Here is a 26,887-nt window from a genome sequence, read left to right as displayed (position 1 = left end):
AGATTAGATGAGGTTCATCTAATTATTGTTGCTTGGGGTCTCCTTTGTACTATGGGAAGTTTTATTCACTATCATGCCAGTCCTTTCCATGAAATTAATCAAAGAGTTCCTTTTTCAAAGGAGGAAAATCAAAAAGGAAGGCAAAGGGAAAAGGAAAGCTAGTGATTTGATGCCACTTAAATAAAGTTTTTCCTTTCCAGATTACATGAGATTCATCCAATTATTGTTGCTTGGCATCTCCTTTGTATTATGGGAATTTTTGTTTACTATCATTCCAGTCCTTTTCATGGAATTCTCAAAAGACAACATGTAGATTTTGGGGATCCAATGGCTGTCATCTCCCCGCTCTTGTAATCACAGTCATTGGATCCTAAAGGATTCTCATGTCACACTTTCGAGAGCCATGAGACAGTACTCTCCCCACCGTCGTAATCACAGCCATTGGATCCTAAAGGATCCCTCTCAAAGAATAGAATAGATTCTGTTAATTGGAGGCTGAGTTGTAAATATGCCAATATATAACTAAGTTCCTTAATTTTGTGAGGAAGTAAGAAGCATGTTTCGTGTTTTCGTTAGTATGATCAATAGCTAAATCTTTGTTAATTTCCAGCTTTGGTCAACTAAATAATTAGAAGTGTTTTTGAAGTAAGTACGTAATTTTATTCAATTTGATCCTCGTGGGAATGATATCCTTTTACTCTATATTATTTGGATGATCTTGTATACTTGTAAGTACAAATGCAACATATGTGTTGTGTTGATGCCTAAGTTCTTTGTGTTCACTCAGTTGACAATGGGGAAGACCCCTTGTATTATTCAATTCCCTCCTAATTTCACTCTTAACCAGCTGCTCCTATCCTGCGGCAGGTAATATCCCACTCGTCCAACCACATAAGACCCTAACCAGACTCTTTAAGTGGATACAACTTTGTTCCTCAAGCATTAAGGGAATTCCGATAAGATTGTCTACCATCAATTATTTATTTATTTATTTATTTATTTATTTATTTATTTATTTATTTTGTGTAAAGAACTTCATTCATAGAAGAACATTGCGGGCTACAACTGAGGAATCCAATTCTACAAGAGAGAGGATCGAAGGAGTGGAATTAGACCAAATTATCTTGCTCAAAGAAGATAGCGCCTTCCGGGAAATTATATTGCTCAAAGAAGATAGCGCTCCCTAAGGATAGGGGTTCTCTTTTATATTCGTTAAAACATCATTTAATGACAAGAGAATCCATCCCAACATTGTGAGGAAAGGTTCCAAAACCCACTCTTCAGTCTTGGATATTTCACATAGCTACTGAAACAAACGACTTTAATGTTTCAACAGAATCCATTTTTTTTTTTTTTTAAAAGCCCAACATATGGTTTTCAATTTTGAAAAAGAAAAGAATCCAAAACCCACCAGGGGGGGGGGGGGGGGGAGAAGGAGGGCCCCCCCCCTGTGAGGAAGACTGGAAGACCAACCCAACCCAACCCAAGAATAGAATGGATTTAGTCTATTTAGTTGTAAAGATGGCAATGTATCATTTAAGTTCCCCAATTTGTCTCAAAGCACAAAGCATGCTTCTCTCTCTTCAGTCTTCCATAGCATAACTGGTGAAGAGCAACCAACGAGTTAAGAGTAACAAAGAATTTAGTCAGCAATGGGTGATCCTCTCGTCTCTTTGATTCCTTTCCTCTTCATCATCCTCTTATTTCCAGCGGTGGCAACATCAACGTTGCCAATTCCAAAGTCCAAATGCAATTCTAAATGTGGTGATATTCAAGTTCCCTACCCATTCGGCATTGGAACTGATGAAGAGTGTTTTTACAGCCAATCTTTTAAGCTAGTCTGCAAAAAAACGGCCAACTCTTCAAAACTGATCTTTGGGGGAGGCCTTGAAGTTGTCGATGTTTCATACGAAGGGCAACTTACTCTACTTTCTGCTATCAGTTATGAATGCTATGACAGCTCTGGTCTAACTGCCAATGGTTCCTGGAAAGCTTGGCTTAGAATGGTTTCACATGATGAGTTCACCCTCTCTGAGACAGAGAACAAATTCACGACTCTGGGTTGCGACACCATCTCTAGCATCATCGGCACAAATGGCCTGGATTTCCGGAGTGGATGTATCATGTTTTGCAAAAACAAGGCTGATGTGATGAATGGTTCCTGCACAGGCATTGGGTGTTGTCAAAATTCAATTCCAAAGGGTTTTGCAAACTTCCAACTGTCTCTTAGGAGTATGGAGAACCATACGGCGGTCCTTGATTTCAATCCCTGCAGCTACGCTTTCATCGTTAAAACTGACTGGTTCAACTTCTCAAACTTACATCTCTCTAAATTTACCAGTCCATACAAAATAGATGGTAAGGATTTTGTCCCTGTCGTGTATGACTGGGCAATAGAAGCAAAGTCATGTGAGAAAGCTGTGAACAACGCTACTTACGCTTGCAGCGGGAAAAGAAGCGAATGTGCCAACTCCAAGAACGGGCGTGGCTACAGTTGCGTCTGTGCCAAAGGTTATGAAGGTAATCCATACCTTCAAGACGGATGCCAAGGTAATGATATATAAAACAACCAACCCTGTCGACTCCACTGTGCTTGTTACTGACCGATTTTTATTATATCTTTGTTTGTTGTTCATGTTGATGTTGATGATCTCGAAGACATCGATGAATGCCAATTTGCCTCCATTCATAACTGCAGCCAAAATGCTAAATGCAAGAATATTGTTGGAAACTACAGCTGCCATTGTCCACTGGGCTATCGTGGGGATGGCTGGAAAAATGGAACTTCTTTGTACGGTGAAGCGAGAGAAGGAAGTGAGTGCCACAACAATGTGATACCCATTATTGCAGGTATTTTCTCTATCTTGATACCCAAACTACCCCCACCTAGAACACACTAAAATAATATATAAATATAAAGATGACCTTAACAGAAATGGTAGAGATAAAATTAACCTCAAAAAGCAAGATTCCATTTAGTTGGAAGAAGCTGGTTATTTAACAATTTAAAAGATACTTTAAGGTTATTGGAGTTTTATTGTGCCTTACGTAGCTTGTTGCGTAGCTTTTGAGGTTACACCATGCGTTCAAGCTAATAAGATCTAATGTATAGAATGAAAACGTGGGCTTCATTTGTAAGTACTACCAATTTTTTAATTCTAGGGTTTCTATTTTCTAAATTTACAATTTTAGGCCCCTAGTTGAAATCCCTTCCCATTTCGTGCAAGAGAACCCTAGCATCCTCCAATTGAACACAAAACATCTAGCTCCTCATTTCAGAGCGGGGAAAAAAAGCCACTCAAAATCAACCCTAAATGGCCTATCAGATCGTGGATTTTAATGATACTTCATGGCCAAGAAGAACAAGAAGAACAAGAAGAAGGGGTCCAGTGTTCTTACCATGCAGCCAAGGGTTTGTCAGCGAAAAGGGAGCAAGTTTTGGTGGACTACAATACATCGTTAGCAGATGACGAGTCTTGCTAGCTGAGAGAAATGGTTCATTGCAACATGTCAGGACGAATCTAAGCCATCGGGTTTAACCGTGGCGGCCGAACCCTTGCTGGTTGGGCAAGAACCTATTCCCAGAGAGCAATTAAGCATCAAAACGGGCCATCCAAGGTGGCCAGGTACCAGCCTCCTAAGCATAAGTCAGGTTCAAGTACACCAATAACTTGAGGATAGGGTTTCAGTGAGATCTGAGTTGAATGGCTAGAGAGAAATGAGAGAGTAATTAAACATTATCATTCGGTGAGGCAGGTGAGGGGTATTAACATACTTGAACTTGACAACTGAGGATCATAGGATCTGTTGTGTCTTACTCACAAGTGCACAAGGTCCGCCAAGTAATATAGTGAAATAATAGATATCATTCCACAAGGATAAAATTGAGTGAAATTACGTACTAACTTTCAAAACACTTATAATTGTCTAGCCGATCAAAGTGCTGAGAATTAATTAATATTAAGCTACTGATTACACTAATAAAAACACAAATGGAATCAATTAATGGAGAAACACAAGAGTTTCGATTGCACCAAACATCTCATAAATTATCAATCTTCCCCCTCACACAGTCAATTTACTCTCTACCCTTGCCAATAGGATTACAAAATTAGTTCAACTCACATGTTATGCATGAGAGTCCCCAACATACCAAATCACTTCTACAATTAACGCATAGAAAATCAACTCAATGCATTGCATGAAACATAGAATCCATAAACAATATCGAATAAACCATCTAACTGATTATACATTGGATGCAATTTATCATTCTTCAATTGCACGTCTAGCATGAAATCTCCACCCTTACATGTATGAAAGCATGCCACGAATTCATGAATTCGATGATATTAGCATTTAGACATTAAGAACAAAATTTAAGAAGCAAAGAGTAGAGGATCGTAAAGAAAAATCTATAATTTAATTCATGTAAGGATCCATCAACACTCTAGCAAAAAAATTTAGAATATGGTAAAAGAAGAAGAAGAAAAAAGAAATCAAGAAAAACATCACTCTAGATTAGGTTTGAAGAATAAAATTCTAGTCCGGGCAATAGCTCTTCACAAGCCAGCAGCCACCATTCCAGATTGTCCAGGCCCCTTCCTCTCTCTCAAGAACGTCTCTGGTAGTGATCGTCTCAAATTCGTCCTCAATAGATCCCTCTTCAGCCCAAAAAATGTCGAAGTCTCTCCAGAAAAATTTCTTTCAAGTCCTTTTTTCACCACCCAAAATAACATTTCTAATATATCCTCTTAAAAAAAATCATCCTTGTATGGTGCTGGTATCTTTCTTTTTACAGAGTGGTCGGTTCCCAAATTAAATAGGAAAGAAGTGTTAAAGGTATTAGGGCAACAATTCAATTACAATAAAAATTTTCCTAATAAACAAGGAATCTCTAGGCTAGGTGGTGTCCCTCTTCTTTCCTTTTCTGATCCAAACTCAAACTAAAAATAGGAGGCCAGAAAAGGTTTGCATGATGTAGATTTCTTCCCTCCTAAAAAGTCTTTTTAACTGAATCTCCTACAAATGTGCCCAAAATGCCTTTGCAAAATTTGGTTGGCATGATTCCTCCAATAATTTCCAAAATTATCATATCAAAAAGCACAAATAATAAGTCCAAATCAAAATAAGATAGGGGAAAATATATAGAAATGTAGAATTAAGGGAGAGTATCTAATTTCCTTTTAAGGCAAAAGTTGGCAACAAAATAAATGAAACAGTGTGAAATGCATGAAAATATAGTCAATAATTATTGAAGATTTATTAATAAAATATACTTATCAGAATCTTCAAGTTGGACTAGATCTCTTCTCTGGTTGGCACATCAATTGTAAAGCTTTAGTGGGTGGCAGTGCAGTTTGAAGTGACATGCCCTACAAAACGTAGATCCTCAACTATGATACCACAGGCGCATCATTCAAAGCTGATATGATAGCAGGTCAATGTATCTTGGGATCTAGTCATATCAAGCTTTAACACAACCATGGAAAGTTATTTCGGCGAATTCGCCCAGTTCGCCGGTGGGCGAAATAAAAAAGGGATCGAAATCGATATTTCAGGATTTCGCCGGAAAATCGACGATTTTCCGGCAAAACTAAGTTTTTCGGCGAGATTTGTCGATTTTCTGGCGAAATTTCGAATTTTTTTTTTACTTACTACGTCAAACGACTCAAACCATTTTAACATCGTTGCTGCCGGATCGTTGAAGTAGAAAACAAGCAGCAGCGGCTGCTGCTACTTTCGCCGGAAAGGAGAAGAAGAAGAAAGATAGATGCTGCCGGATCGTTGAAGTAGAAAACAAGCAGCAGCGGCTGCTGCTACTTTCGCCGGAAAGGAGAAGAAGAAGAAGGAAGAAAGATTGGTTGTTGAAGCATCGAACCAGGGTTCTAGTTGTTGCTGCTGCTTTGATTATTTCAGATAAAATTTCCGGCGATCCTGTAGCATGGCTAGAGGACTGCTTCGCTCTTGAAAACCTTGAGTACGACTTCTTTCACACCTATATTTGCCCTGCAATCCCTGAAATCTACATTCCATGCTTTCGTTTTGCAGCAGAGAAGTTGCATAAGCAAGGGCGCAGCAGAGAACTTGCATAAGCAAGAGCTCCACCGCCATTCTGTAGCTTTTTAGGAAGACTTTTTTATCAACAAAAACAAAAGACAAGGCATTAACTATATATGGGACCCATCACTTTCTCTTACATACCACTTACATACCACGTGAACTCAAAATTTGATTTGATAGTGAGTCAGTGACTTTGGGTTGATCGAAATGAATATTGAAATTTGGAAGAGATCGAGAGTTGAGTTTCAAGCGAATAATGGCGATATTTCGCCAGTTCGCCCGGTTCGCCGGGTAGCGAACCCGGCAAACCGAGCGAACTTTCGTTCCTTGAACACAACTATCCTCAAGGGTTGGAGCCTTGGAGGTGTCCCTGAACACCATGGTGTGCTCCAGCCAAGAAGTTACTTGCCCTGTCAAAGTCATGACCTATGTGAGCTGGTGATTGGGAGTCCCAAATACATGTTCCTAAGCATTGATCCTTCCATCTGATGATTATCTTGACCTTCATATGTAACGATTTGAATGTTCCTTGAGGTCTAAAAGAGAGCCCTTGAGACCAATATCTCTCAAACATGACACAAACATCATTCTGTGCTCAGGGTGAGGACCCCTAAGTCATCCACAAACTAATGATCAATTGTGAATTAACCTGGTTCGACCGTCAGTTCAAGACCTAGCTCTTTGTACCTGTCACAATTTGGCAATTCCTTCCTTTTATTTCATCTTCTACTTCAAAACGGCCTTAGTCAGCAAGGGTAAAAGGGAGGCCAAGGGAGAGAAGAGTGAGAGTATTGGTGATGATAGTGATCGAAGGGTTGTTACCCTCACCCGAAAAAAATTCATGACTTCGACTTGAATTCTAACTATATGTCCACACCCTTCTGGGCTCCTTTCATTTTAGAGGAGAGATTTTTGTGTGGGACTGAATCGACCATGAGCAAGCCTCACAATTACGAGTGAATCCAGTGGACCACATGCTCCATTTGGAAGAAGACGAAGAGTTAATGAACCCCAAGTCTAAGAGGTTTAATTACAAGGCTGCCAGACTGGGATGGTTCCCAACTGACTAGCAAGAGTCACCTTAGAGGCCTCAGGGAAACATATTACCTACTGGAGGACCATCAATTGTGTCTTCCCACCTACAAGATATAGCTCATCGAGCTCGACTTAGGGGAGTTTCCCCTATACATCGACACCCTAATGAGCGTTCCCTTTGGACCCCTTCTTACCTACGATGCCTAGACACTTGAGTGTCCCACGGATGCTAGTCTTGAAAAGTTGGAGAATCATCATTGGGTTCCACCTATTCTAATAAAAACCTCAGCATCGAGCCAATCTTGTACCTTTTCCTTTGCACCTACACGCTAAAGAAGTCGCAGTAGCCCAAGTGACTATACTTTTTCAAAAAGGTCTTCCAGTTAAACTAGGACAAGGGCTTCTTCATAAAAAGGACCCCACTAATGAATAATAAGGGGTGAGAGCCTAAGTATTTGTTTTGCACTCCCCCCCCCCGAACCCAACTATCCATTACTGGAAGGAGAAAATAGCAAAGGTGATAAAATACTTGAATAAACACCTTTTCCTGATCTTGAGCGAGATGGATGCTATCCGGGCCATCGAGATGGTGGCATTTTAGAGTTCAGCCATTCTCTAAGCCTAGGACTTTTCCAAGGGTGAGTTCTACCATACTGACCACATAATTGTCTGTCATATGTAGCTTACTGCCTGTAGACATCATCACGTCAACTTGCAAGCCAAGGGGACTTTGCTTGGGTCTTGTGCATTAAATGCATAGGACCGTCAAGCCAAACATGGGTCGTTAGATCGGAATTTCAGTTGAAATTTCAATCTTGACCCTTGAAATTCAACCGTCGAGATTCAATTTTGACTGAGATTTTTTATCAAACAGTCCAAAATCTTGGAATGCACATGACCCAAGCAAAATTAAAGCCAAGGCACTCCACATTAAGGATACCATGCCTCCACTAGGTGAAAGGTGGTAAGAAGAGCTAGTCTTGTGCCCTAGGTGAGACATCCCAAGCTGAAGAGACTAGGGATCAAGAACGATTCTAGTGTTATTATGTGAACTCCAAAGGAGACTCCTCAGGTGGAGGAAAAGGTGAGCAACTAGGCCCAAGTGTAGGGTCCCAATGACCAATGATGACAACAACAAAAACAGCTAGAAATGCAACTGCAAAGGAAGAAAAAACTATCGAGCCCCAAGGAGGGCAAAGATGTCAATGATTTCCCACTAGTCAAACGTGTAGCAATCAGGTCACACAGTCGAGTTCATTAGACCTCAATAGGAAGAAATCAAGGGGAGGTCCCAATGAAGGCACGTCTCTCGTAGTTCAAGAAGGGGGGGGCCTTCTACCAAGATTTCCCTCGCAAAACTCCCTATGAACCTAACCGAGGACTTGTACTCCAAGTGCAGTGACCCAACCATATATAAGAAGCTGGGGATGGCCAGAATGGACTTGTTTCCTCTGGAGACTCTTCTCTCGCTTTTCACTGAAGAGGATGAAGATGATGAAGAAGAAGATGACGAAGTGGTAGAGGTCAGGTAAGACATCCAAGTAAAGGTTGAAGCCCAAACTCTAGGGTGGTGTCAGCAACTAAGTAGGCTAGTTCTAGTGTTGAATAGATCGCTAAGGAGAGGGAGAATCCCCTACTCCTAGCTATAATATCCAAGACCTCGAGTGATACAAACCTGTGATGCGGTACTTTTATTTTTTCGTTTTCTGTTGTTGCTTATATGATCTTACTTTCTTTTATGTGGTAAATTTGTATATCATCAAAGGAAAACTGTCCTTTTCTATTTTTCATATTTTTATAATTTCTTGCAAATTTCAATCATAAGTCTTCGACTTTTACATTTCTCAATCTAACTTGACCTAGTAAAGTGTAGTTCAAAATCTTGGTCCTCAGACTCAATAGCTGAAGCAGCATGGTAAAGTGTAGTTCGAAGTGTGGTGGTGTATTAGCCACCCAAGCATGGCATCCCAGTAAGTAAAGGAGAAAGTATAGCTTAGAAATGGGATCCTCTGTGGTTAGAACTCTATCACAATCCTAAGCCTATATGTTATTGCTGGCTTAGTTTTCAGTGGTTTGGAAAGAACCATGACTTAGGTGAGTGAGTAGGCCTAGCTTCCCGAACACATAATTCCCATGAGCAAAGGTTAAGTCCTCGAGTTTGGGTTCAGGATTCCATTTTGAATGCAAAGTTTGAGCAATGCAATGTTGAGGCGAGGCTCTGTCTTAAGGTCCATTTTGAGACACAAACCTGGTTGAAGCTTAGGTGCTTAATCTACTAGCTAGCGCAGAGCCAACGCTTGGTTCGGTCCTAGGGTCTGTTGTGCGACACAAAATTGGTCAAAGCTTTGGTGTTTAGTCTGCTAAACAGCATTGTGCCAACGCAAGGTTTGGTCTTAGGTTCGGCTTTACAATGCAAACCTGGCCAAAGCTCATGTGCTTAGGAATTTTTGCGTTTGAGTCAAGTGCAAGGCTCCAAAAAGTGTAGTACAATCACAAGCTTTTCTTGTCCTATTGGTAAAACTTCTTCAAGTTGTGCTAATTCCATGGCCTCTCCAGCTCCCTCCTCGTGCAGGGGTCTTTCAAATGATACATCCTAACTTTATTACTCGAGAAAGATTTATGGTCCTTCCCAACTGGGTGATACCTGCCTTCGTTCCTTGGGTAGGATGCTGAAGCCTTCATGAGCACCAAGTCACTTGCTCAAAATGCCTTTGGTTTCACCCAAGCAATGAAGTATGTGGTAAATGCCTTTACTCCTCATTCTTGTACATGGCAACCTCACTGACCTCATCTAAGAAATCTACATTGTCTCGTAAACCCTCCTCATTTGAGACCCCGTCAAACTCTCAAATTGGAGCCAATCTAGCTATCACCTTATCCATGGTGAAGGCTTTTGACCCATATATAAATTTGAAGGGCATCTCTGTCACGGCTTACGCGACTGGAGTTAAGATCTGAAGTTACAAAGAACAGAGAATAGAGAAAGTGAAGAAGAGATAAGGAGACAAAGAAGACAGGCGTGAGAAGATAACTTTTATGATGCATTCCGCTTTCCCTCTCATGCCTCTATACAATAGGCCAAAGCTATAGTCGGTTACATTTTCTAGATAGTTCATTGAGTCTGAGTCCTAAACTGCCTTACATTTGTTACTTATACCACATAGTCCCGTAAAGATGCTGGTCGTATGCAATTCCTCGTGGGCCTAGCTGTTGTAGCCACGTTAGTTGAGTTAGGGACCATGATAATACTCTCTCCTGGAGAAGTCACCTTGTCCTCAAGGTGGATGTCAGGAAAACGCTGGCATAAAAGAGACGCGTCTTCCCAAGTGGTTTCTTCAAGGGGAAGACCTTACCACTGCACCAAAAATTGGGTGACGGTGGAGTGCCCTCGACACACACGGCGTGATTGTAGAATAGCTACTGGGTGGAGATTAGATGGAGTAACAGCATGAAGGAGCGTCAGAGCAGCAGGGATGTTGACACAAGGCTTCAAAAGGGAGACATGGAACACGGGGTGGATTCGGGAGTTTGCTGGTAGCTGGAGTTCATAAGCTACTTGTCCAATGCGGCGAAGAATTTTTTATGGGCCAAAATAGTGCCTTGACAAATTCTGATTCAGATGCACTGCCACGGTAGTTTGCCTGTAAGGTTGGAGTTTTACAAAGACCAAATCGCCAACCCGAAATGCGCATTCAGTGCGTTTCTTATCAGCATGGTGTTTCATTCGTGCCTGAGCTCGTTGGAGACTCTGTTTGAGCATGCACAACATATGATCCCGAGTCTATAAATCTTGCTCACTACCAGGAATATAGCGTATCAAGTGTGGTGGTGGAAGGCCGTAAAGAGCTTGGTAGGGGGTGATGTTGATGGATGAATGGTGCGATGTGTTGTAGGAATACTCTGCCCAAGCCAAAAATTTGGTCCACTAAATTGAGTTTGTCGCTAACGAAACTGCGCAGGTAAGCTTCCAAACATCTATTCAAAGCTTTAGTTTGGCCATCACTCTGAGGATGGTAAGCGGAGCTCATTGCGAGAGTCGTTCCTTGCAATCAAAACAGTTCCTGCCAGAAAGATCCCAAAAATAATGGATCATGATCACTAACGATGGAGCGGGGAAGGCCATGAAGCTCCACAACATTAGCCTGGAATACTTTGGCGACCTTCTGGCTAGTGAAATGGGGTGGAAGTGCTCAGAAATGGGCGTATTTTGAAAGCCTGTCAACGACGACCAAAATAGCGGTCTTACCTGCCGATGGTGGTAGCCCAGTGATGAAGTCTAATGAAATATCTTCCCACACAAGTTCTGGAATCGGCAGCGGTTGTAGGAGCCCTGCTGGTGATGATTGAATGGATTTTGTTTGTTGGCAGGGTTGGCACTGAGCTACAAATAACCGAACATCCTTACAGATCCCTCTCTAGAAAATATTTTCTAAGAGGTGTTTGAGAGTGCGATGGTAGCCAGCATGACCGCCATAAGGAGTTGCATGATATTCGTGTAGAAATTTGGCACGAAGGGCCGAATTGGAAAGCAAAATCCGATGCTGATAGTAAAGTATGCCGTCGGTGAGACGATGCTCTAGATGAGCTGCCGGTGATTGTTGGAGCTCTGTACAAATTCTTTGGAGTTTGGCAGAGGTGAGTAACTCCTCACGAATGGGATCCAAAAAATTGGGAGTACAGCAAGAAAGGGCCATGAGCGCCAGTAAGTGAGAGAGAGCGTCGGCGCGGTATTGTCCTTGCCAAGGCGGTAGGTAATATCAAATTGATATCCCATTAGCTTCGCCATCCAATACTGTTGTTTTGGTGTTTGTATGGTCTAAACAGTGAGTTCCTTGAGAGTTCTTTGATCGGTTAGGATATAAAACTTGCATCCAACCAAATATTGCCGCCATTTCCAAATAGCTTGTGTGATTGCTAGCAGTTCTTGAACATATGTAGATTCTCCTTGTAAGCAAGATGACAATTTTTTACTCAAGAAAGCAACTGGTTGGCTATGTTGAGACAGGACTGCCCCAATTCCGGTTCCGGAAGCGTCCGATTCTACAGTGAATGGTTGGGTAAAATCAAGCAAGGCAAATACTGAGGCATGGGTCAACAGTTCCTTCAACTTGAGAAAGGCCGCGTGGGCTTCTTTGGCCCATTTATAATTTCCTTTCTTCATTAAATTGGATAATGGGCAGGCGACTTGGACATATCCTCGAATAAACTTTTGATAATATCTTGTGAGTCCAAGAAAGGCCCGAACCTCTTTGAGACACTGAGGAGTGGGCCACCCACTAATGGCTTCAATTTTAGTCTTGTCTACCTCGAGTCCCTGCCTAGAAATCACATGGCCAAAATATGCCACCGTAGTGGTCCCAAAAGTGCATTTATCCCATTTAGCATAGAGTTTGTGGGCCTGTAACAATCTAAGAACTTGTTGCAAATGAAGCAAATGGTCAGCCCATGTAGCACTATAGATAAGTATATCATCAAAAAAATGAGAACAAATTTGCACAGTAGAGGCTGAAATATACTATTCATGGTTGCCTGAAAGGTAGATGGTGCATTTGTGAGCCCAAACGACATCACAAAAAATTCAAAATGCCCATCGTGGGTATGAAATGCCGTCTTTGGTATGTCTGCAACCTGCACACGTATTTGGTGGTACCAAGAGCAGAGTTCTAGTTTTGAGAAAACCCGAGCTCCATGGAGCTCATCAAAGAGTTCATCTATTGTCGGGATGGGAAACTGATCCGGCACTGTAACAGCATTTAAAGCTCGGTAATCAATGCAAAATCACCATGTGCCGTCTTTCTTTTTAACCAAGAGGACAGGTGAAGAATATGGGCTTGTGCTCGGTCTTATAATCCCTGCAACCAACATCACAAAGACTTGTTTCTCAATTTCATTCTTTTGGTAATGAGGATACCGATATGGTCCAACATTGATTTGCCCGGCTCCTGGTTGTATTGGTATAGTGTGATCTTGTGGCCGATGTGGAGGTAAGCCAGTGGGTTCGTCAAATACTTCTGAAGGGGCTGAAAGTATTGCTTGTAAATCTGGGCTTGGGTTGACTTCAGCAGGCCGATGGTTGTCCTCTAATTCCAACTTTAAAAACAGGGCTCCTATATGGGCTGTAATGATTTTGCACAGCCCATTATAAGTAAGTTGGGAAGGGGTTTGTTTTGGGTCCAACTTTGAGTATCTGACTAGGCTAGGGTGTTGGCCATCCCGTTTTCATTTTATGGGGATTTGAATCACCTCAACCCGATTCAAGTATGCTTAGATGATTGACTTCAGCTACGTACTTGGCCATTCCTAACTCATTTGCTTCCTAGACACCCAACAGTTGGTTCACTATGAGCTACTACTCGATCACTTCAAACCTTGAGATCCCCGAGTGCATACTGACCTTGTCAACTGAAGTCCTACAATTAATGCCCCTACTCTTATTGGAGACCGGGAATTCAAACTGGAGACTGTAGCATCATGAGTCCTACCCTGCTCTCAAAGGAGTTGCTCGACCCTCCACATGTAGCATCCATCTTTCGGTGTAACACCCCAGTCTCCATGTATTTGTTGAGGGTCGACATTACTAAGTGGTTACCAAAAAAAAAAAAGACATTACTAAGTAGTGAACTAGAAGCTCTTGTGGGGCTTCTCTATTAGTTATGTATATTTCTAAACTCATACAATAAACATAATTGCTTTGCAGCGGACTTTAATCTCAAAGCAAACAAACAATGAAAATTCTCATACATGGAGACGAAAATAACATCTCCATAATAGTACATAGATCTCAAAAATCCCAAAATATACTTAAATCTCCCAGTAATAACAAACAATGAAAATTCTCATATCAAACTATTTAAGAAATATAATAAACATCATGTCCTTCCTCCTCCATGTAACCATCATCCCTTGGGTTTAGTTCATCATCAGTGGAAATAAAGGGTAAGTTTCAAGAGGAAACTTAGCAAGTGCAACCATATAACAAATCAACAATTTTTTTCTTTCTAAATAAATAAAATAATTTACAACTAAGAACTAATACTTGTGACCAAATGATCATGACAATTTCTCTTAAACCCAGTGTTTCAAATTTGTTGGATGATCCATATGACTGTGGCCATACCACAACCTCAGCTATTATCCACCTCACCCAAAACACTAATGCTTACCAAGTATCTCAAATTTAGGGGATGATCTATGCTCTTATATGACTTATGCCATACCATAACCCTGACATGCACCTCACTTTCAACACCATGCCTCATTTACATCTACCCTAAATAAAGTGCCCCAAATTTAGTAGACACTCCATCCGTTACATGGCTTGTGCCGTACCACAACTCTATCATCCACTTCATCTAAGACACAATGCTTAACATCAAATAGATGCAAGCATATTGCAATTATGAACATGGCATGTGTCGATGAGATATACAACCAACATAAAATAGCATGCTCCTTTTTACATAAACCATGAAAGAAAATTAATGCATGAGATATGTTAATCATATAAGGTGTTTCAAAATTTAAAACAAATATAAGATCATTAGCAAATAAATTAGAATACACTCAAAATCCAGTTTGACAAAAACACTAATCATGATATGGAAAACATAATCATCAAAACACATTCATATACTAAATATCAAAGTAAATTAGAAAGAAATAGAGTACTGAGTAATAGTAATATTGACATGAAATAGAGTTGTACTTATGGTGTGAAGTCACAAAAATGAGCACAATTCTCCCTTTAATTTTCCTTACTTTTTTTTCCTAAATTAAAATCCTAAATTTTCCTTAGTTCCTTGCCTCTTCCACACATACTCCTTATTTCTTTTGTTAATTTGGATTCCTCAACCTTTCGTATTTCCTCTCATCTATTTTCCTATTTAAAATCCTGAATATTCTTTATTTCCTATTGTCTTCCATGTATCTTCCTTATTTTCTTTCATTAATTTAGATTCCTCATTGTTCCTTATGTCCTCTCCCCTTTTTTTCCTGTAAAATGAAATCAATGAAAGGAAGAGTTATAGATCCTTTACCTTAGTGATATTATGCAATGAATTTAGACACTGGAGGTGCCTCTTTGCGCTCCCTTTCCCTTCTTTCAGCTTCTGAACTCTATAGGTTATTTCCACACTTCCAAATCGGCGAACCACAATGATGGAGGTTCAGAATTAGCTTGGAGAATTTGTACAGCATGGGAGAGTATTCTTAATCATGTGTCTCTCTGAATGGTTTTCCATCCCTCTATTTATAATGTTTTTTCTCAACCCTAATTCCTCAATTAGGGTTTTCCTTAGACTCATCTTAAGGAGGGAATATTAGAGTCCTCTATAGACTTAATTAAATAGAGTAGTCATCTTAGACTACATAACCATCTTACCGCCACCTATGGCGCAAATTGTAGTGGGATAGCCTGCAAGTGAGGATCTATTCGGGTTCCAGATTCAGCCCTGAAGCACCCTCTGAGCAAGTAGTTCTGAAGCACCCTCTGAGCTAGTAGTTGGTGTTTTGCGCCAGTAAATACAAGCAGTCACAGGTTTTGAGTGCTCCTTCCTAGGTGTTGTGGCGCTATTCTTTTTAAGAGCGTTCGTAAACTGGAACCCGAGTAGATCCTCACTTGCAGGCTAGCTGTCAGGGCGCTACTTGTTTAAGAGCGTTTATCTTGGAATGCATTCCAGATTAGCAAGGCAAGCCTTTAGGTGAGAAAATAGAGATACCCCCCCTCCTTCCCTAAACCCTAAACCCGAAAGGGGTTTACTCACGCATGAGGGCAGAGAATAAGGAAGCTGATAAGCTAGTAGTATTCATCAGAAAAGAAAAGATACAAAGTTGAACAAAGGACTTTCAGGGGAAAGGAAGACTTGTTCCAAGATGTGGAGTCTGTCTTGCAATCCCATAAAATGACCTATTTATAGATGGGAGAATGATGCCCGAGTGCGCATTGGGCCCCATCGGCGGCAGATTCGTTCTTATCTATAATGAGTCGGTGGTGCATTATGCACCGCACACTGAACCTTTAATAAAGGTGACAAGTGACACGCAGGCCACGACACAAAATAAAAGTTGGCAAGTGACACGCAAGTCACGACACGAAATAAAAATTGACAAGTGATACACAGGTCACGACACAAAATAAAGGTGACACTAGTGGGGGTGGCCCATAGTCGTGGCTTTCGGTAGTGCGGCCGAAAGTTGATGTGTTCAGAAGGATGTGCTTTCCATGTCAAGCAGCTTGATCATTTGTTCTTTGAGGTTCGCCAGGCGGGCAGTCTGTTGTTTGAGGAAAGGCAATGTGTCGCCCCACCAATTATCCTTGCAGGCATGTTTGTGGAATTCATACTGTTTGAGGGCTTGGAGGTACTCAATGGTGTTGAGGTCACGAGCAAGGCGTTCAATGACAGTGAATTTGATAGTGACGAGTTGTCTGCAGATGTGGGATTCGCCGGCAACAGTGCGGGGGAATGTGTTGTACCGGTTGAGGGTCTGTACATATTGTTGGAGAATGTCCATATCTCGTCCAGGGCTGATGTGCAGATCTGGTGTAGCTTTGCGGAAGAGTCCCATGTATGCCCTTGCCTTGTTCTCTCGATGCGGCTGCAGTGGATGAAGCTCGATTCGTTAGAGCACTGGTTCTGGCTGTTCATACCCGGGAATGAGGGGCTGAGATCCAGATCCAGATGATTCCATGAAGTCTGAAGGAGAAGGCCGACAATCCTGGATAGTTTATCGGCTAATGAGTTGTGGGTTCCCTTGATGTGTTCAAACCGAATTGTGATCCCGCACTCTGTTATATAATCCGTGAACTGTAACCACCGCACCCGTGAAGGTTTGTGGTTAGATGATTTGTCTAAAAAGCTGATTATGGCTTGACAGTCTGTTCGGACAGTGATTTCATCCTTTTCCAGGTAGTAGATTTTGAACTTTTCCAAGGATAACATGCAGCCATGGATTTCAGCATCAATGGTGGATTTTGGCGGAGAGAACTTTCCGGACGCATAGGCAGCGATCCGTTCAGACCCACGCGGATCTCCTGCTTTTGCTTTCCACTTGCAAATGCCCCCCCACCCATTCATAGAGGCATCACTTTCAATGATGATGTGACACTGAGGTGGTGGTATAGCAAGTGGTGGAAGCTTGTGGACCGTTGCTTTTAGCTCGCGAATAATCTGGAAATCAGAGGGCTTCAATTTTGGGTCGCCTTCCGGGGCTATTTTGCTGTAAAGTGGTCCAAGATGCTTTCCTAGGTTAGGTATGTAAGGGCGAGCATAATTGAGGATGCCTAGGAAAGAGCGCAGCCCTCATTTCCCAATTTGAATTCCCTTTTTTCGACCCTACTCTTCTCCCTTTCCCTTCTTGTTGTTAAGGATAATAATGGTCTTTTGCAGTCTGAGAGCAAAATAGGAAATATTCACCACTACTCCATGTGTGCAAGGCTTCAAGAACTCCACTCAAACTCAACTACCTACATGTGTGCAAGACTTCAAGAACCATACTCAAACTCAACTACTCAAGAGACTCCAACAGATTACATCTTATCCAAAAGTGGATCAGATTCAGAATTACACTCAAACACACAAGAGACATAGTTCATACCAAACACAAATAAATAAGTTGAGTAATTCAAACTCTAGAGTTAGAGTCCAAGATTAATGTTGATTAGGACTCTTGTAACTATAAATATGTATTTTGTACTACAATCAATCTTAAGGAGGCAAATCACATTCCCATGGACGTAGGTTGCAGAGATCAACCGAACCACATAAAATTGAGTCTCTCTCTCTCTCTCTCTCTCTCTCTCTCTCTCTCTCTCTCTCTCCTCCATCACCTAGAAACATGTCTCTCTAACCCTAACTCATGGCTTTTAACATGGCATCAAAGCTCCAAGTTCCCACCCATTCGTTTCCCTACCTCAATGGCTTCCTCTCAACAAAGCTTAATGAGACGAATTATTTGTTAAGGAGATCTCAGATTGTTCCTCTTTTGAAGACATACAAACTATTTAAGATTGTTGATGGTTCTTCTCTTTGCCCACCCTGTCATTCCCGATAAAGATGATGTTGCGATCTTTCGACCAAATCCTGAACTATCAAAAGTGGAATCGTCAAGACCAACTATTGATGTGTTGGATCATTGCTTCACTTATTGAACCAGTTCATGCACAAGTTATTGGTTGCTCCACCTCTAGAGACTTTTGGTCCAAGCTTGAGTGGATCTATTCAATTTTCTCTTTTTCTCTCATAATGCAACTTCGCCTTCAAATACAAAATATTCGAAGAGGTAACAGTAGCATTCATGATTACCTTCTTCATATAAAAGATATTTCTGATCAATTGGCCGCTGTGGTACGACCTGTGGATGATGAAGAACTTTGTCTTCATGTCTTAAATACTCCTAGAGTTGAATACTCTCCTTTTGTGACTGCCACTACCCCTCACAATTCTCCCGTCTCCTATGATGAATTACGAGATATGTTATTGACTCAAAAAATTTGGTTAAGAGATGAACTAATGAATGTTGACTCTTCTTATCCTATGGCAAACATGGCCACTAGCCAACCCACCCTATTAGGCCTCCACGGCCTTACAGAGGGCATTTTTCTCCAAGAGTCGTGGTCGTTTTTCTCCTCATCGTGGCTCTCAAACACATCAACCACCTCATCAAATTAGCAATCGTCTTATCTGCTAGATTTGTGATCATCCTAGACATAGGGCAAAGGACTGTTACCAGTGTTTCAATCATACCATTCAAGGTACCTTTAATGCAACTCCATCTGTGAATATTTCTAAACTTTCTAGTGCATCTCTTCCATAAGAACATTGGTACCCTGACTCTAGCACTACACATCACATCACCAATGCTCTTGAAAATTTCCATATTGCACAACCCTACCATGGTTCAGATCGGGTTCAAGTTGGTAATGGTGCTGGTCTTCTTATTAGTAATATTGGTAACATGAATATTGGTACATCTTCTTCTCTAATCTATTTGAAGTCTATTCTCCATGTGCCATCTATTTGCAAGAATTTATTATGGGTCTCCCAATTCACTAAGGATCATAGTGCTCTATTTGAATTTCATCCTGATATATGTTATGTGAAGGATCGTATGACTGGGAGATGTCTTTTTCAGGGCGGTGTTAAAGATGAATTGTATCAAATTCAGTTGGGCCCCAATCACTCTCCCAAAGCATTTGTTGGAGAAAAGATTTCTTTTTGGAATTGGCATTCATGTTTGGGGCATCCTACCTCCAAAGTTGTTAAAAATTTTAATTTCTAATTCTGAGTTGTAAGTTAGTTCAGATGATTTTGTTTATGTTTCTGATGCTTGTCAGAAAGGAAAAAGTCACAAACTCCCTTTTCGCCCATCAAAATCAGTTTTTGATGGACCTTTCAACTCAATTTTTCTGATGTTTGGGGCCCCTCTCTTATGGAGTCTCTAGAGGGGTTTTGATATTATGTGAATTTTGGGGATGATTTCAACAAATTTATTTGGTTTTATCCTATGACTGTTAAATCTGAGGTATTTGGTATTTTTAACAGATTTAAGTTGCTTGTTGAAAATCTCTTTTCTCGAAGAATCAATCGTTTTCATAGTGATTGAGGAGATGAATTTAGAATTTAGAACTATCTCCACTTTTCTTCAAGAACATGGTATTGAACATTGGCTCTCTTATCTTCATACTCATAAGCATAATGGTGTTGTTGAGTACCCTTATTGGCTCATTGTGGAAACTGGATTGACTTTATTAGCACATGCTTTTTGCCCTAAAAAGTTTTGGAAGCATGCCTTTGGAACTATAGTTTTTCTAATTAATCGTTTGCCTACTCCAGTGCTAAAAAATTCCTCTCTAGATTTCAAATTTTTTAAAGTTTAGCCTGATTATGACTCTTTGAGGATTTTTTGTTGTACTTGTTATCCATGTTTGAGACCGTATTACAAAATTTCGGTCTAAACTACATGTCTTCTTGGGGTACAGATCTCGCCATAGAGGATACAAGTGTTGTAATCTTATTAGTGGAAAATTTCTTATTTCTCGAAATGTTGTATTTGATAATTAAAGATTTCATTTCTTGGCCAGTGAGGTAACTCCCTCCCCTACCCCACCACTTCCCTTCATTTTAGGACCTCCACCTTTAGTGGGAAACCCTATCCAAATTCCCTCAATTTTAGGAGCCTCACCTCAGCTGAACTCTCCTGGAGAATCCTTCTCCTCTACTTCTCCCATTGGGTCCCACACCTCCTCCCCTATGGCCTCTTCTCTTAGTCCCCACGTTTCTAGGCTTTCCCCCACCCCCTTGGCTGAATTCTCTCCCTCCTCACCTCCCTTGACTGAGTCTCTCTCTCCTGTTCATCTAGTTGTTGACCTAGCCTTTGACAACCAGGCTACTCTACCACCCATCACTTCCCAACCTTCACAAAACACTCATCCCATGATCACTAGATCAAAAGTAAACCCTAGGGTTCTTCTCACCCACATTGAACCTACTTCCTTTATCATTGCTGACAAATACCCTCACTAGTGGAAGGCTATGGATGAAGAATTCATTGCACTTTTGAAGAATGGTGCTTGGTCTCTTGTTCATCCTTCTCCTTCTGTCATTGGATGTAAATGGGTTTTTTGAGTCAAGCAAAAAGCAAATGGTTATATTGAAAGATACAAAGCCCACCTAGTGGCTAAGGGTTTTAATCAACAGGAAGGCCTCGATTATCATGAAACCTTTAGCCCGACGGTCAAACCAACTACCATTCTGCTGGTCTTGGCTCTTGTAGTTTCATGGTCTTGGTCTATTCGCCAACTGAATATTCAAAATCCCTTCCTTCATGAGTTTTTGCATGAAATTTTATATATGAAGCAACCACCTGGCTTCACTGACTCCCTTCATCCTAACCATGTTTGCAAACTTCACCGGTCTCTTTATGGTTTAAAACAGGCTTCTCGTGCTTGGTTTGACCGGCTTAGGTCCTTTCTTGTAGAATATGGGTTTATTGGCTCTAAAACTGACACCTCTTTATTTATTTTTAGTGGATCTACTGGCACTATGTTTATTCTGGTATATGTTGATGATATTATTATGATTGACAATCCTCAGTGATCTTGGCTCTGTTTTTTCCCTAAAGGACTTGGGCTCTCTTCATTATTTTTGGGCATGTCAGTAACTCGGTCGCATAATGCCCTTCATCTCTCTCAACATCAATATATTCAAGGTCTTCTTAAGAGGGCAAATATGTCTGATTGCAAGCCTGTCTTTACTCATGCCTCTACCACTGACAAACTCAATAAGTCTATAGGTGAATTAATGGCAGATCCTACTCTCTATCAAAGCATCGTTGGTGCTCTTTAGTATGCAACTATGACTCAGCCTGATATTCAATTTGCAGTCAATAAGGTTTTCCAATTCATGCACTCTCCCACTATTGATTATTGGTCTTCCGTCAAGTGCATATTATGCTACCTAAAAGGAACTTCCTCTAATGGCATTTTTATTCATCATCAATCTCCGAATTCTTTATTGGCTTTCTCTAATGCTGATTGGGCCGGTTGTCTTGATTATCGAAAATCTATTGGTGGCTACGCCTATCTTTTTGGGCTGCAATCTTATCTCTTGGAGTTCTAAGAAGCAACAAACTGTAGCTCGCTCTAGTACTGAGGCGGAACATCGAGCCCTATCTAATGCGGCTGCTGAACTCACTTGGTTACAATCTTTGTTGACATGGTTTATCTGTCTTCTACTCCTATTCTTTGGTGTGATAATGTGGGGGCCACATATCTTACCACCAATCCTATCTTCCATGCACGTACTAAAGACATGGAGATTGATTTTTAGTTTGTTCGATACAAGGTTTCCAAGGGTGTCTCCAAATTCGGTATCTATCTACTAAGGATCAGCTTGTAGATATCTTCACAAACCCTCTATCGCATCAATGGTTTAGTACTCTTTTTTCGAACCTCAAGGTCTCATCTCCGCCCTTGAGTTTGAGGGGGCGTGTTAAGGATAATAATGGTCTTTTGCAGTCTGAGGGCAAAACAAGAAAATCACAAGCAACCCTAGCCGAATCTAGGGTTGCCCTAGCCACCACTAACCCATGTGTGCAAGGCTTCAAGAACTCCACTCAAACTCAACTACCTCCATGTGAGCAAGACTTCAAGAACTAGACTCGAACTCAACTACTCAAGAGACTCCAGCAAATTACATCTTATGCACAAGTAGATCAAATTCAAAGTTGCACTCAAACACACAAGAGACATAATTCATACCAAACACAAATAGATAACTTGAGTAACTCAAACTCTAGAGTTAGAGTCCAAGATTAATGTTGATCAAGACTCTTGTAACTATAAATATGTAATATGTACTATAGTGAATCTTAAGGAAGCAAATCACATTCCCATAAACGTATGTTGCAGAGATCAACCGAACCACATAAAACTAAGTTTCTCTCTCTCCCCCCGACGTTTTTCTCTCTATCTTTGTCACCCAAAAGCGTGTCTCTATAACCCTAACTCATGGGTTGTAACACTTGTGCTAATACTATCAATATGTACATCATCCTTCCTTATTTGCTCTCCTTGTGCATGCATTCACCTCTTCATCTTCCTAATTTGAATTCCTTTTTGTTCCCCCATTTCTTTCTTTAGCTTCTTGTTCTAATCCTATCAACCTCCACATCACCCTTATTTCCTCTCCTCTTCCACATCACCTTCCTTCTCTTTATTCTCTCAATGAATCTCCACATTACCTTCCTTCTCTTCTTGTCCTTTTCTCTCAATCCTCACATCTCCTCATATATGGATTTATGGATTCCACATTGGGTGTGTGGGGAGGGGTCAGAGTAGCATCAAAACATGTTATATATTTTTACACATCAACATGGTGAGTGAAGGTTAACCATCTCATTACTCATAAACTTATGACTGAAAATAGAAAAAGTAACTCCAATAAAATTATTAATCCCATATTAATTTACATCTAGAGCATTGTGTAGTCAATATCAATTTGAAAGGTCTAAAATACCCTTATACTTTGATCATAGGTGTTACATTCGTTGGTCCAAAGATCATCCACCTACACGACAGAGTGACAGACCTTGGTTTTGGCCACCAAGTGTACCACGCATTAGGATCCTCGAATACCAGGTATATGAGTAGTTTATCACCTAGCAAAGGTCAAACAAGTAGAGGGGCTGACACCAGCCTTCTTTTCAGGTCCTCTTAACACCTCTGGACATTCCATTGTCCACACAAAGCTCTTGGTCACCCCTAAGTTCTTCAAGTTCTCGAAAATGACAGGCATCTGTTTCTGAACCAAGCAATGAAGCAATTCAAGGCTGCGACCTAACTTGTTAGACATTAGGCATCTATTAGAGTTTTCGACTGTTCCATCTCCATCAGGGCCTTGATTTGTTCAGGGTTTCAATACCTCATTTGGAGAACATCGTAGAAGACAAGACCCAATCCAGGATAATTAAACAAATCACCCAAATGAACAAAATAAACCAAGGATCTTGTGCAATATAAATTGAAAGACAATCACAAAGCAAATAAACAACAAACCACCACAAGAATGAAAGGGAAATGCAAACAACACACAAGAATTTTACGTGGTTCACTAACCCGAAATATTCGAGATTAGCTACATCCACGGGGAGGGATTTCACTATTTTAATCTTCAAAATAGTACAAGATTTGAGTGTGATACAATGTTACCTCAACCGGTCACATAACCTCTCAAACCTCCTTAGAATACCCTTCCACCTTAAGCTCTTGAAGAAAACCCTTCAATCCAAGCTCAAGCTTCAATGGAGTTGCAATGGAGAGAAGACAAGAGAGAAGAGAACCCTTTTCTTGCAAAACCACAAAAAGAAGAAGACTAACTAAAGCTAATCCCGTTTTTTGACAAAACCCACTTTAGAAGTCACTAGAAACACCTACCCATGTTAAACACTAAGTGGGACCCACCAAATTCAAAATTTGAATTCAAACAAAAGATAAAGTGATTTTCATCACTAAACCCAACAAACATGAAACATAGAAATTTTCCCAATGTGATCTGAAAGACACACTTCTCCATATACAGCTTCATCTCGTAGAAGTCATAAAGTTGTTTCACCCCTTGAGGAAAGAAGAATGAAACTAGAGAAGAAACTGAAGGAGATAACCCAGTTATCCTAATCTGGGTTTTAATATTGACCTTCAGATATTATATAGCCAGGTGTGACAATCCTAATAGCTACTTGCAGGGAATTACAGGAAACCGAAAGGAATCCCTTTAGATAGACGTAAAGGGATTTAGGATTTTGCATTGCATGAGTTGAAATGATGTACTTCATTCTTTGAGATTCTTCTAGGACTCAATTTTTACGGAATTAGATAAACTCGCACGTTGGTTTTCATTTAAGTAGAAATGATAATCAAAGCGAAGATTTAGAGCTTCAGAATTGAATAATTACCAACTTCCCAACTTCTTTTATTGCAAAGGATAGCAGCCCTAATGTTAAAGAAATGTTTTTGAAATAATAAAAACTGAAAATACATATTGAATGTGGTGTTTTCAGGTATCAGTGCAAGCTTCCTAGTTCTACCCGTCCTGATATGGTTCTTGTATTGGGCAAAAAAGAAAAGAGAACGTATGGTAGTTTTCCAAGAAAATGGAGGTAAACTATTAAAGGAACGATTGAATTCACGTAAAGAAGACACAGCAGAATTTAAATTTTTCCCCATAAAAGAGGTACAGAGGGCAACTCAACATTTCCTTGAAGGCTCACCTGTTCAAGGAGTGTTTGGTGCGTTTTTTAAAGGAACTTTATCAGATGGCAAGGTAGTGATGGTTCGGAGATATCCATTGAACAAAAGCCAGATGAAAGACCAGATCATACAGTTTGTAAATGAGGTTGATATTCTCTCTCGAATCAATCACAAACATGTGGTGAAACTCTTGGGTTGTTGCCTGGACACTCAGATTCCAATGTTAGTTTATGAGTATTGCTCTCTAGTGGAGAACCTGCCTCAGCATATCCAACATCTTTCATGGGATGATCGTTTGAGAATAGCAGCAGAGAAACGGCTGATGTACTGGACCATTTGCATTCAGTACCTGTCTTTCATGAGAAATTCGAATCTTCTGATATATTACTACAAGGAGAGAAGAAGGATGATGGGTCTTTAAAATTGGTTGCTAAAGTATGTGATTTTAAAGCTTCGAGATTGGCTCCTCTGTATCAATCTCTAAGAGGTGAATTGGGTCATAAAAATGATGAACTTGAAGCAACAGATAAAAGTGATGTTTATTGTTTTGGTGTTGTTTTAGTGGAGCTTTTGACTGGGAAAAAGACAGATATACGAGCATTCAAATGTACCCTAACGAAACTAATGGAAGACGGTAAGGATTTCTCTACGATTCTGGATGAAAAAATAGCGAAGGATGCAAAGGAAGAACAACTCCAGGTAGTTGCTAAGCTTGTTATGGAGTGCCTTAAGGATAGAAGTGAAGATAGGCCTGCAATGAAGAAAGTTAAAAAGGAGCTTGAACCTTTTTCATCTACAAGTAATCCCTGACAACATCTACCACAGCTTGAAATTACGAGGTAAATATCGTCTGAAGGCTGGATCAAATAAGTGACCATTCGATTAGGAGTGAGGAAATGGAGGCTAACTATACCCATCTCTTGAGAGTGGTTTTTAATTGGTCAGCCAACCTAGTTTTATTTTATTCTAAATATTGGTAGCTTTTGCTTGCTTTTTTATTTTTTTCTTTCGTAAAGCTTAATTGGGAGACTCAAAATACTTAGTAGGTGAACAAAATGGGAGATCCCAGGATTTCAACTTTCGTCTTGATAAGTTTATTTTTTGTTTAGGTTTGAAGAAAGAAGAAGGTTATGCTTCTCCGCTGAAGAACTTCAAAATGGTTGCACTGATGGAATGCTGAATCCTAGTATTGAGTTATCAGTTTCAAGGTTTTATGTTCTGTTGGATGCTGAAGTAGTTGTGGATCCTTTTCTTTTCTCTTCGGATTCTCTAGCTTTTATATTTTTAAGCTGAAGTCCTTGAAATGTTCTTAATGTGTGGACTGGGATATTAGGCATGTTGTATTAGGTTTTCTATGTTTGGTTGTCGGTTTGTTTTACAATCTATCTTTATTTCTGGTGTGAATGTCGATGTTTGAGACTTACTCACAATCTGAAAGCTTTGGATTTATTTCCATGGAAACCTCTCATCAATGTTGAAGCTGGGCTTCTTGAAATGTTCATTTTCAGCTTCTGTCGCTAAATTTTCTGATCATTCCTCAGATTTCCGCTTGTTACAGGATTTAGTTCTTTCGCCTTCTTCCATATTGTATTCTGATGTGTCACCCCAAGATCTCTAGAGTACCTTTGAGCTAATGAGCATACACGCCTAATTTTATTTAATATTGTTCTATTCAATCTTTCGGTAATGCCATGTTGTTGAGGGTAGCTCTGACAGTCCTGTGTCTTTGAATCCCCTTATCTTTATAATACTCATTAAATTTTCATTTATAAATTTCAATCCATTAGCAGTCCTAAGAGTTTTTGCTTTTCTATCACTCATATTTTCAACCAGTGCATCCTAATCTTTATATGTATTGAAAACCTCATCTTCAATCTTTAACAAATAGATCCAAGTCTTCCTAGTGTAGTCATCAACTGGGTAGAAAATAGGAGTTTATCTCCATAAGACTTAATTTACAGGTGTTGGTTCCCACAAATCAACATATACATAATCAATAATATCACTACAAGCATGGGACCCGACTCCAAACCTCAATCTATGTTG

General features: G+C 40.3%; 1 protein-coding gene across 1 annotated transcript; it reads left to right on the top strand.

The window, feature by feature from the left end:
* Positions 1 to 1,465: 1,465 nt before the first annotated feature.
* On the top strand, positions 1,466 to 26,505 carry LOC149011782 (wall-associated receptor kinase 2-like). Its single transcript, XM_089161146.1, is given in 5 exon segments — positions 1,466 to 2,550; positions 2,659 to 2,850; positions 24,652 to 25,151; positions 25,154 to 25,680; positions 25,951 to 26,505. Coding segments are annotated over 4 exon segments (2,088 nt in total). The 5' UTR covers positions 1,466 to 1,652; the 3' UTR covers positions 25,652 to 25,680; positions 25,951 to 26,505.
* The last annotated feature ends 382 nt before the right edge of the window (positions 26,506 to 26,887 follow it).

Source organism: Hakea prostrata, chromosome 7 (assembly GCF_041222555.1).
Source record: "Hakea prostrata isolate BN-2017 chromosome 7, UWA_Hpros_2, whole genome shotgun sequence".
NCBI classification, from domain to species: domain Eukaryota; kingdom Viridiplantae; phylum Streptophyta; class Magnoliopsida; order Proteales; family Proteaceae; genus Hakea; species Hakea prostrata.
Note: the sequence above shows the minus strand (reverse complement) of the source record. Positions and strands in the feature narration are given on the sequence as shown.